The sequence below is a fragment of the Limulus polyphemus genome, unplaced genomic scaffold (assembly GCF_000517525.1).
Source record: "Limulus polyphemus unplaced genomic scaffold, Limulus_polyphemus-2.1.2 Scaffold2626, whole genome shotgun sequence".
NCBI classification, from domain to species: Eukaryota; Metazoa; Arthropoda; class Merostomata; order Xiphosura; family Limulidae; genus Limulus; species Limulus polyphemus.
The window spans coordinates 46193-58421 of record NW_013668236.1 but is presented as its reverse complement, the minus strand read 5'-3'; the positions used below and the strand labels follow the sequence as shown (position 1 = coordinate 58421).

Genomic DNA, 12229 nt, shown 5'->3' with positions numbered 1-12229 from the left:
GCAAGATGTGGCAGCATCATTGCTGTTATTACCTGCAAGTGGATCAGGTCTCATGAATAAATCAAAGTTTTATAAATACGGATTCGGTTACTGCAAGATGTGGCAGCATCATTGCTGTTATTACCTGCAAGTGGATCAGGTCTCATGAATAAATCAAAATTTTATAAATACGGATTCGGTTATTGCAAGATGTGGCAGCATCAATGTTGTTATTAATTGCAAGTGGATCAGCACAAAGCTACGCAATGGGCTATCTGTGCTCTGCTCACCAAGGATATCAAAACCCTGTTTCTAGATTTGTAAGTCCGCAGACATGTCGCTGTGCCACTGGGGGTGCTCTAATAGATGTAAAGCCATATTACAAACGTTGCTCTACCAGTTTCATAACTATATTACAAATGTAAGTCTGTCAGACCCACATCTACATTACAAGTAAAACATTATTAGTTCCACATATACATTACAAGTAAAACTCTATCAGTTCCACATATACATTACAAATAAAACTCTATCAGTTCCACATATACATTACAAGTAAAACTCTATCAGTTCCATATATACATTACAAGTAAAACTATATCAGTTCCACATATACATTACAAGTAAAACTATATCAGTTCCACATATACATTACAAGTAAAACTATATCAGTTCCATATATACATTACAAGTAAAACTATATCAGTTCCACATATACATTACAAGTAAAACTCTATCAGTTCCATATATACATTACAAGTAAAACTCTGTCAGTTCCATATATACATTACAAGTAAAACTCTATCAGTTCCATATATACAAGTAAAACTCTATCAGTTCCACATATACATTACAAGTAAAACTGTATCAGTTCCACATATACATTACTAATGCCATTCCATCAGACCTACATCTGCATTGAGGTGTCATTCTAGCCCACCAACGCCAAATACGTATATAAAGCAGGCTGCTAACGCGTTCGAACTTTCATTAATGCTCAAGATAGCTTGAACAATAAAGACGAATATAATTAATATCAACTTTTCGCTGTTGAATAGTGTACTCCATTCATTTGGTTTTTAGTTATCAAGTACAGAGGGATTTACTTATAATAAATTAAAACTCACACCCCAATCTATAAACGGTGTTATTCAATTCGTTCAAATAACTAGAGTATATTAATTTTTTTCGTACTTTGAAAAATGTTTTCATATATATATCTGCACGCTTCTATTCTTGTCTTGTTTTTAAAAGTTAAAGAAATCGATAAGACAGTTAAGAGCATCGTATTTTTCGTTACTGGCAGCACGACGTCCTTTTCCGAAGTTTAAATTTGGCGTTGGAGCCATTTATCGTTAACTGTCTTATGTTAGATAAAGACAACTAATAATCATTGAGATAGTAGTTGTTCAGAAAGGTGTGTTGTTTTCTCCTCCCGCTACTCGTCGCTATCTGCCATACGATGTACGAAATTACAGCTTATCTGAATCCCTTAATAACGTAGTTTATTGTACATTTGGGGTCTACTTACGGCATGTATCTTGTCTTCTAGAAAAGGAACATGCATCTGTTAGACAGTGTCTTGTAATTCTGCCATAAAAACCTTTAGAACATTGATCATGTAGTGTTAAAGCTTTACAAAACGGTTAAAATACACAGTAAAAAAAAACATCACATAAACATTTAACTGGAAATTAACTTGCGGAAAGTTGTGGTTTACAGGAGAAATATTTAAAAGGCAATTTTGGTGTATATTACGACACTATAATCATTATTAGCGTTCTATATATTTAGGGTTTCCGGAAATTACGCGAATAATTCAACAAATCTTACTTCCGAATGCACAAAAAACACACATAAAAACTAGGCCATATATTGTCTGCACTGCACGTGCACAACTGGTATAAGCGAAACATATCAGTAGCAGATGTTGAAACTTTTTTCTTTACTAAACAAAACGGTTTCTATTAGGCAAGTAGAATATTTTTTTCAGTTGTCAATTAAAGATAACATGAGATCTAACCACCTAAGAAAGTTCAGAACTGAAAATAAATCACGAATCACAGGTTCGGCTTACTGAATCCACTCCAAACTAACTGAAAATCACCTCAAGTAATAAAAACAACGAAAGTTTCTTCTTGTCACAGAAGCGAAGAAACCTAAATTACCTCTAGAACTCAAAGTAATATAAATCTGTTCAAGCAAGATGTCTTTGTTTAAAGCACTATTACTGAGTCAGTTACTATCCGTGTCTTTTTCACGATAGTGTACTCTTTCTAAAACTACAAAAATATAGAAAATTACTGTCTTTTTAACTTCAAACAAACAAACAAATAAACCTACTGAAGAGATGTTTAAAATACAATTTCGATGATCAATCCGAGCCATTCCTACATAGGCAGTTCTACCACCGGCCTGATGTTTAATTTTACCTTCCGTAAAGCCCCCCAGTGGCACAGCGGTATGTCTGCAGACTTACAACGCTAGAAACCGGGTTTCGATACCCGTGGTGGGCAGAGCACAGATAGCCCATTGTGTACCTTTGTGCATAAATTCAAACAAACAAACCTTCGGTAAAAAAAGAAGATAACTGTAATGTAACTATTAAATAGTCCATATTAAAACACAAATAAAAAATATAGCTAGTCGGGTTATTTTCACACCGTTTCATATAACTCCACATGACATATCCCTAACGCGACAAAAAAGACTAAATCTAAACATTACTTTGATGAAATGATTGAAAAATTAAAATAATTTCTTTTTATTAAATGAAAGTACTGACGTTAGTTTATCGCTAATACTACTAATAATAATAATACGTTTCAAAAGTATACAGTTTCCAATTGATTATGTTGAAGTTCATCACTGCGCCTATAACGTGAATATTTATAAGAAATTATTTATATTATCTATTACTGCTGTTATTATAAACGTTTAAACATTTGTTTAAAAAATAAATAAATAAAAAATGCTCGAATTTCCTTTCACGCGTTCCCAGTGTGACCTAGTGGTGTTTTAGGATTTTGGAATTATAACAGCCTTCCTCCAAAATGGCGTTGGCTTCAGCTAAAGCTTTGTTGGATGAGTTAATGGGGAGAGATCGCAATTTAGCTCCTACAGAATCGAAAAAAGATTCGCAATGGAGTAAAGATGCAAGTTGGAATAATCCAGAGGTAATTATTTTGTTATACCATGGAAGTAGTCACATGTTTTCTATTTTCAAGTGTGGAATTCAGAGGTAGGCTTATTAATTATTAATAATATAGGCAGAAACGTTTGGAAGGAGACTGGGATTTAACGCTTTTAGTGCAAGCTTTGCGCTTGTTTTACTGAAACGTTTACTTGGATCGTGGTTGTAGATTTGTTAGTTATACTCATAGAAGTTTTTGCATGTCTTGATTTTTAAAAAAATTGTTATAGTTTTATTTATTCGTACTTGAAGCATGGTTGTAGACTTGTTAGTCATACTCATAGTCAGTTTCCACATTTTGTATTGCACTATTAATAAAAAGAAAAATACCGATTTCCAGAAGTATTTGCATGTCATGATTTTTAAAAAATTGTTATAGTTTTATTTATTCTTATTATGTAAAATGTAATAAAATATTGCCATTTCCGAGGTCGGTGGATGTCACAGTTATGTAATTTTGCCTGTAACATGATTGTCATCTTGACAAAGAGGCAAACAATAGTGAAGCAAGTATAGCTTCAAATATGCAATTTATAAAGGTCAACCATATACACTTTACTGCTGAAGCTGCTTGCAAATTCTTCAATTATTGTTCATATATTATTGTTTGGTAGTCAAATTATCAATTGCAATGTCTTATCAATACGTGGAGAAGTTGTTGGCCAAAGTATTAGTGAGGTATTGAGTAAAGTTACAATTAATTGGGCTTGATTCTTGTCACTATCAGCACTCTGCCAACTCATGGATCAACAACCTGACAGAATGGCCCAGTGTGCGGTACCTGGACACGTACACTTGCCTTGTAAAAACATGAGGTATGTAACACACATAGCTATAGTCAGACTTGGGCTCCCACAGTTTTCCTCTTGCTTCCTGTGTTTTGTGGTTGATAGCCACAATCTTCTCTCCTTTTGAGTAGCTTAACTGGGTATCAAATAGAAGGAAAGTTCAGGTCTTTCTGGCATGTTATTGGTGCAGTTGAATACACAAAACTCTTTACCATATTTACAGATTTGGAACAACAAAAGATCGTCACAAACACAAATGGTCTTATTTGTTTGCTGTTTTGCTATGCGGACATTGCATTGTGGGAGAACAAGGTTCTTGGATGTCTGAACTCAATAATTCTTTCTATAATTTTTCAGAATAACAAAATATTGTCCATAGTGCTTGCAAGTACAAATTTTCCATGATCTAACTGGTTGCGAACAACACTTAGAAAAACCCTGCCTTACTGCTACTATTACTATTAGCAGAAGTAGTATTCATGAATATTACCATGCCGTGTTTCTTATGTTTACAAATTATATCACAGGTCAAGGTTGAAGCATGCAAAGATTGAAGTTAAAATGAATTTTAAATACTTTCTGCTCTTCTACCCTAATGACATGTATGATAAAGTAAAATCTGTATTAAATTCTAAAAACTTTTATAATTGTTTAGTCCATCTTAAAAAAATGTTTTAAGTATTCTTGTGAATGTAAATGCAACATAAAATAAGTCTCTTTTCAACATTGGTTTTTGGTGTTCTTTAAACCAAATGCAACACCATTTCTGTGGGAAAGAATCAGTAATATGTACTTGTTTAAAATTGCATTTTATTTAATAATTAGTATTCATAAATACATTTAACACATTTGCTGCCATGTGCCCCACCAATGGGTCACAATTGACTTTTAGTTATGGACCTCGTGACACACCGGTGGGTTACAGACAATTATGTTTCAAACCCAAATTTCTCTTGTGGCATATCAGTTTGAGACACTGTGACTGCTCCTTTGCACCTCTTTAATGTTTACTTTTTATACTTAATTTATTATGTGGCAGCGAACATGTTAAGAATAGGTTTCGTAATGTGAAATATACTGTTAAGAAGGTTTAAAAGTAAGTTTTGTCCTCTATTGGAATTTGGGAAAGAATTTGATTTATTAATGGTTAATAAATTACCCAGATTTACTGACAGTATTAAATGCTGTCTATCTAGGTTTTGTCATTTTGACCAACCTTGTAATCACCACATAATCATAAAATTATACATACACTTAGTAAATTGAGTTGTATCTTCATAAAATTTGGCAAGCTTTTAGTAAATCTTATAAGTCTGTTATACACAAAAAATCAGATTTTTAATTATTTTTACTAACAATTTGTCCCTGAATTATGAAACCTTTATTGATTCAGTCTGAGTGCCAAGTGATTTTCACACTAGAATAAAAATGCTGTTTTCACCTTAGTTTTCATAGAATCTCTTAAATGAATATCAAAGTGTTTTAAGGTAAAATTTTATATTTTGGTTGTTATTTTTACTACTCTGACACTAACTAGCTAAATCATCAATGTATAGTGATAAGAAGTTGTGAAATTTATGATATAAAACAAATATTTTTTTTCCTTCTTTGAATGAATTATTTGTCACCATATCATAAATTTCTTTATTCCATTTTAATTTTGTTTTACTGCCTGCTTTTAAGACTTTTGGTTTTTTCATAGCTGAAAAGTGACACATCACATTAGCAGTTTTCTATACACTTGCATACATGCACTTATAGTTGTGGACTCTTGCTCTCTTAGTTACCTGAGACTAATACATTTTTTAAGTTTTTGTCAACTGAAAAATGAAATTACTTTTCAAATATGCATTTCAAAACAAAAATAATACATATATCACTAAAATAAAATGTCCAGAAACAACTATAATTTAACTGGTATTTTAACTAGACAATTTAAGGTAAAAAAATAATTGTTAAAGGCTATAGTATTAATTCTTTAATATTAACATGTGCCTAATAAAATCATCTAATAGTCTAACATCTGTTGGTGCCAGTTTTTAAGGGCCATTGAAGGCATGAAATTTAAAACATGCTATTCCTGTTGGTTCTAAATGTACGTCAAATAAGAGTACATGGTTTTAAAAGTTAAATATTGATAGATGAGGCTTCAGTCATGGATTTCCAGTCTCTGGTCGGTCGAGGAGTCTTTTCTCAATATCAATATTTTCATAGTTATGGAGGTTCATTGAGCTTTGTCCGACTTTCTTTCTCTCCTGTTGGGGAGGCTGGTTATGGTACACTCCAACAACTTCACAGTGGTCATTTATATCACCAAGCAAGGGGGTACCAAATCCATATTTCTGCTTTCAGACCATGTCTTTCTTTCTCTCCTGTTGGGGAGGCTGGTTATGGTACACTCCAACAACTTCACAGTGGTCATTTATATCACCAAGCAAGGGGGTACCAAATCCATATTTCTGCTTTCAGACCATGTATCTCCTTTTCTGGGCCCACAGTCACTATATGGTGGTCTTAGCTTGCCATGTTCCTGGCACCCTGAATCTGGTTGTAGATTGTTTATCTCGACCCAACAAAATTCTCCACATGGAGTGGTTCCACTGAAACACCTTCTTTCCTTTTGGTCTCCTGTTCCACATCTATTCTTACCCTCCTATTTGACTCCTCCCCAGAGTTTTATCCAAACCACTCCACATCTAGTTTTCCTGGTGGTTCCATATTGGTCAGCACAACCATGGTTTCCACTGCTCTGACCTTTACTTGTACAACCTCTCCTACCCATTACTCTATCAACCTCGGTCGGATATCGTTAATCCAGACGTCACTACCCTCTGTCTTTATGCATGGCTATTGTCAGGTCCATTGCCTCAGTCCAGGAACTGACTCCACATTTAATGTCTTTCCAGATCCATAAGACCTTCCATGTTCATTTATCAAAAGTGATGATCTGCCTTCTCTTCTACATTGTTTCCATCCTTCCCACCCTTCTATTCATCATCTTCTCAATTCTTCACCTAGTTGTTTGACAAAGGCCTGTCCACTTTGACTGTGTCTAGCTATCCGGCAGCCTTGTCAAACACCTTCCATTTCTCCAAGTTTCTTAAGGTTTTGTTTTCCCCTCTTATTTCCCTCCTTCACTCCTTTTGGGTCATGCATCCTCCACGTTTTTTTGATTTGCATGATTGGAATCTCAGTGTGGTCCTTTATGCTTTTTCCCATCCTCCCTTTGAATCTTTGACATGTTCTGTATTCCATCTCTCCCTTAAGACCTATTTCCTTTTCCTATTCACTTGCAGACATCATCAATCAGATATATATGCCATTAATGTTACCAGAATCCTTTACCATTCCACTTATGTCATCCTGTATCCATACTGGTCCTTCCTTCCTAAGACCTATGCTGCTTGTGAAAGCTGTTTGACTTTCATACCATTTTCTTTATCTTCCACTTCCCACTTGTATTATGATCCAAAATTGCTTCTATGTCTGGTTCACTCATTATGGTTTTATGTGGCATGTACTGCATCCTTTTGGAATTCACGTTCCCAACCTTTTCTTCTCTGGAATCCATCTATTTCCCAGGACTTATTTCCTATCATGCTAAATAGTTGGGTTTGTCATTTCATTAGACTGGTGTATTCTGACTTATCCATTGAAGGTCGCTGTCTCCACAACATTTCTTCTTGTCAAATTCTTCATATCACCATGTCATTGGCTGTTCACCCTCGCCATCCTTTGAAGTAGATCATTCAGGATTACTCCCATTACCTTCACCATTCATTATTTGCACAATCTGCCTATATCTTCCTCAGGTGGATATCGTTTCCCTCTCATGGCGATTCTACACACATCCATTCGCACTTGACTGGGGTAAGTCTTATCACATCATTTCATTTATGTTTTCTTTTCAGGGATCCTCTCTTTTTATTTACCACTGCTAATGAGATCCCATTCTGTGGTGTGTATTGCCTGGTTGGGTATGTTTTGCCTCACACCCGCACTACTTATTGCTTGTGCTGTAACACTTGCTGTAGACATGGGTTGTTCTGCAAGACCACTGGTAGCATGTCCAGTGAGTGGCACATACGTGTTTCTCAATATCCATAAGTTTCACTTCATTGTGGGTTGTCACTCATGGACTTTCATGAGTAAAGCAGAAGGAGATTTCTACCCATCCCTTCTGATCTCTTGATTGAATAAATTGGGGACAGTATGCTTTTCAAAATAGGGAATCATTGCACTTTCTCCAGTGTGATGTGTGTTGTAGACTTTTAACTTACCATTTATCCACTCATTGAGAAGAGGGCAAAGCTGGTTTCTCTCCTTTCATTTCCCATTGGATGTGTATTCTCAGGTGGACAGTTGTCGGTTGGAGCAGAACCAGCCTATGCAGGATCCTCCTCAGGGTTCAGGATGATACTGCCATGTTCCTATCCTTGTGTGCAGTAGAGCCTCCCCCCCCCTCTCGTCAATTCTGGTTGCAGGTGGTTCCTTCCCTACTCTTATGGTTGAGTTTGGGGAACTTCATCTGCCTCATAATACTGGAAACAGGATATAAATGTGGATGTAGGATGTCTCTTCCTAGCATTTACTGTTGGGTGAGTTAAGATTTCTGCTCTTAATTCTAGTTACATATATTGTACCTGTTCTTATGGTTGAGTTGAGGCAATCACCCATAATGCAGGATTTGGTTTGTTGTAGTTCTTGCTCCTAGGGTGGTTTTGGGAGTTTGTCCAGTTATGGCCGCATGCAAATTTCCTGTTCATTATTCTGGTTGCTTGACATATGACACTGTTTACTTATGATTGGGGTTCATGTGTATATGTAACATGGTCCACACGCCCTAGCCACATTGTTTATGTTACTCTATGTTCCTTTTTATCTGATTGGTCCTCAACCTCCTAATGCCTAGGAGGAGTTTTGGCACCTCATCTATCTAGTTGAGGTTGAGTATGTAGCTAAGTCGAGTTGTTTTTTACTATGGATGGCACCTCTCAGAAGGAATTACACTTTTGCACATCCTTTTTTTTTCCTACCCATATCAGTTTCATTTCTCTCTTCTAGTGCAAAGAAGTTCCAGAAGTAGTGAGGTGCCCCATGTATGCTTCAGTTCATCTCGGAGCACACCTGTTCATTCTGGGCAGTTGCTTTCCACTTGGTTTCAGTGCTGTGCATCTACACCAGCTCCCCCACCTTTGCAGTGTGGGATTCCAGATTTTTGTGAGTGAAGGAAAGACCGTATCGGAAGTTAACATTTTCTGATAGGTACTCGCCTGCTCTCAAACACTTCCCACTGCCGGTGTTCTTCTTTTAGACCCTGCCAATTCTCGAAAGTGAAGATTGAATGGGAATAGCAGAGGAAGCTAGATATGCCAATATAGGTGGTGCAATACTATTGGTGGAGAGTAGTCACATATGTAAATGTTCAATAGTGGCACAAAATTTATAGGATATATCGACTGGTGTGCTGAGCATGAAAATTTTTTTTGCAGTGCTTAAAGGGTAGAAAGAAGATTGAGATAGCTTTGTGTTAGAAGTACCTACCAGAAATACATTTTCATTGTAAGAAAATGTTAACTTTTGTGCTTATATCAGCCATTGTTTTTGGTATTTTATCACATTTCAATCATCGAGCCACCAATTAATTGATAAGCAAATACATCCATTCCGCCAGCTGTATTGACAGGTCAGAATAGCAGGTTTGCCACCAAGTCTACAATGTACTGTTTTGAAGGTGACACACACTGGAAGAATATGAGATTCCTGCAGTCCTGACATTACAGTAGTTACATGTAGTACATCATTTTTTTATATTTGACAATCCTTCTTTAAATCATTCACGTACTTGTTTGAAAGGAAATATCTGGTTGAAAAGATTTTGTCAGAAGTATGTTAATTATGTTTATAGTTTCAGTAATAATTGAAAAGCATATAACTTGAGAGGGATTTGATAATTGGTCCTAAATTGCTATTATAATAAAACTTTATATGTTGCTAAAGTACAGCAACAGTCTAGAAAATTTACATTAGTTTTCAAGAGTTTGAAAGAGTGTAGTAATTTAGTGTTGGTGGTTATTTCTTTTCATAGATTTGTTGGCATTGAACATTCTATGTGTAGAAAGATTTTCTAATGGAAGCTCTTGAGTGTTTGATGTGATTGGAAGAGATATAGCAATGAAACAATGATGTCAATCTATCTGTAGATATCCACTTTTCACATGATAGCTAGAGCTCTAAACTTCAGATTTTAATTGAACTTCATTTACAAAAATAGAAATTTGGCTACTGTACAAAATATAACAACCAAAAAGTACACACAAACACATGCACACACATTATATTTATCAATGCACTGAAACAAAACCTTGTACTCATTGAGTTTAACCAATAATCCCATGTAGAAGTCTCCAAAACTTGGAGCATACATTTTGATTTATTTTGACGGGGTATGGTTAGTGGACATGGCTAGTGATTAACAAATATAATAGTTTTCTAAAGACTCGGTTAACTTGTAGATGGTAGAGATACTAATAAGAATTAGATATTGAGTTAGAAAACTTGATTATTTATTATTCAAAAAATGAAGAAATAAATAATATCCCTGAGGTGTAAAAACAACTTCATAAAATTGCTTATTCTGAAAAATTTCATTTTGGTGTGTGTATTTTTGCTACACATGTAGCTAGAACTTTAATCCTTACTTATGAACAAATAATTTGTCTGTTCATAGTAATTATATACACAGATAGATGTATACATTTATTATTAACAGTTAACCCCATTTTTTTTTGGTGTAGGTGTGCAAGTATTTTCTTGTGAAGTTTTGCCCAAATGAGCTGTTTGTTAATACCAAAGCAGATCTAGGAATATGTAGCAAAATTCATGATGAGAGGATAAGGAAAGAGTAAGTTTTGGTTTTATTTGATTTAAATGTTAAATTATGTACATGTGTGTGTGTTTTAGCATCTGTATGAATATAAGCATTTTTTAAAAGTAAAATACTCTTGGTCAGAATAATTTTGTAATGTAGCTGCTGAGCTTACCTTCTGAATGATTGTACTTACTGCATTTGAAAATTGTTTTACATTTTAAAAGAGACTAAATTTTGTATATATATAACTTAATTGATATTTCAGTAGAGATTTTTCCTTAATTGAAAATTAATACATCCTTGTATGGTGGTTCAAAATGTCAAGGTTCAAAGCATATAGAGTGCTTTGTAATGTAATCCTTTGTTATCTTGCATATTTTATCAGAAATCTTCATACAACCCTATTAATATTGGAATTTCAAGAGTCTGGTCATCATATATATATATATATATATATATGAATTTGTTTATTGAAAATTTAGTAAAAATATTTATCATTTATACCACAAAATGTACCATACAGTATCCACATTAATTAGAATATACAGGTATTTTGCTGACAAAATTCATTCAGGAATGATAAAAAAATATTATCAGTCCCTAGGACTGACAGATTTTTTTTGGCCTGCATTCATATGGTTTATATATCTAGATTTTCTTTTTAACAATAAGAAGTGATGTAAAAATGAAAATGTTGTAACCCGCACTATAAGGGCTTTGTCATTTTGACCAACTTTTCAACCACCACATAACCATGAAAATATACATACTATAACTTTTAATGTAGTAAATTTATCTTCATGAAAGTTGGCATGCTTTCAGTAAACATTACACAACTTTTGTACATAAACAAAAGTTAGTTTTCTTTTTTGATTAAGTATTTTTGATAAAGATTAGTCTGTAAGTTTATGTAGTCAGTCTGACTAGTCTGAGTGCAAGGTGATTTTCATGTTAAGATTAAAAATACTTTTTTCACCTTATTTTTCAGACTTCATTTGCACAACCTCTAGATAGTTCTAAATGAATGTCTAAAGGTTTTTTTTTTTCAGTTTTATTTGTTTTCTTTACTCTAACACTGTGGGCTTAGTCCATTTGAATGACTTTGTAATCAGAACAGAAACTATGAAATAAATCTTAATTTCCCCTGTTTTTATATTTTGAATGACTGTTGATTATAACAAATAATAAGTTATGTATCTTGAACATCCTCAGATTCATAATTGTATACATTTGTTTTATTGCTCTTTAAGCTGTGTCTAGCTACTACACTTGCATAACAAACTAGAAATCACTTAGCAAATGCATAGCTCAAGTTATGGTATCAAGACACAAGATTCTCATGTGCATACATGTACATTGGGCATAATTTCTTCATTTGTGACGACTGTTACTTTATTA

The 12229-nt window shown here is 34.3% G+C and overlaps 1 protein-coding gene across 1 annotated transcript in view; it reads left to right on the top strand.

Annotated features, from left to right (window-relative positions):
* Window positions 1-3007: 3007 nt before the first annotated feature.
* Window positions 3008-12229, top strand: part of LOC106467477 (luc7-like protein 3) — a 42884-nt gene continuing 33662 nt past the window's right edge. The window contains exons 1-2 of the mRNA XM_013927836.2: window positions 3008-3155; window positions 10758-10864. Of these exons, the coding sequence (XP_013783290.1) occupies window positions 3033-3155; window positions 10758-10864 (230 nt within the window). The 5' untranslated portion in view covers window positions 3008-3032. The remainder of the gene's footprint in view (window positions 3156-10757; window positions 10865-12229) is intronic.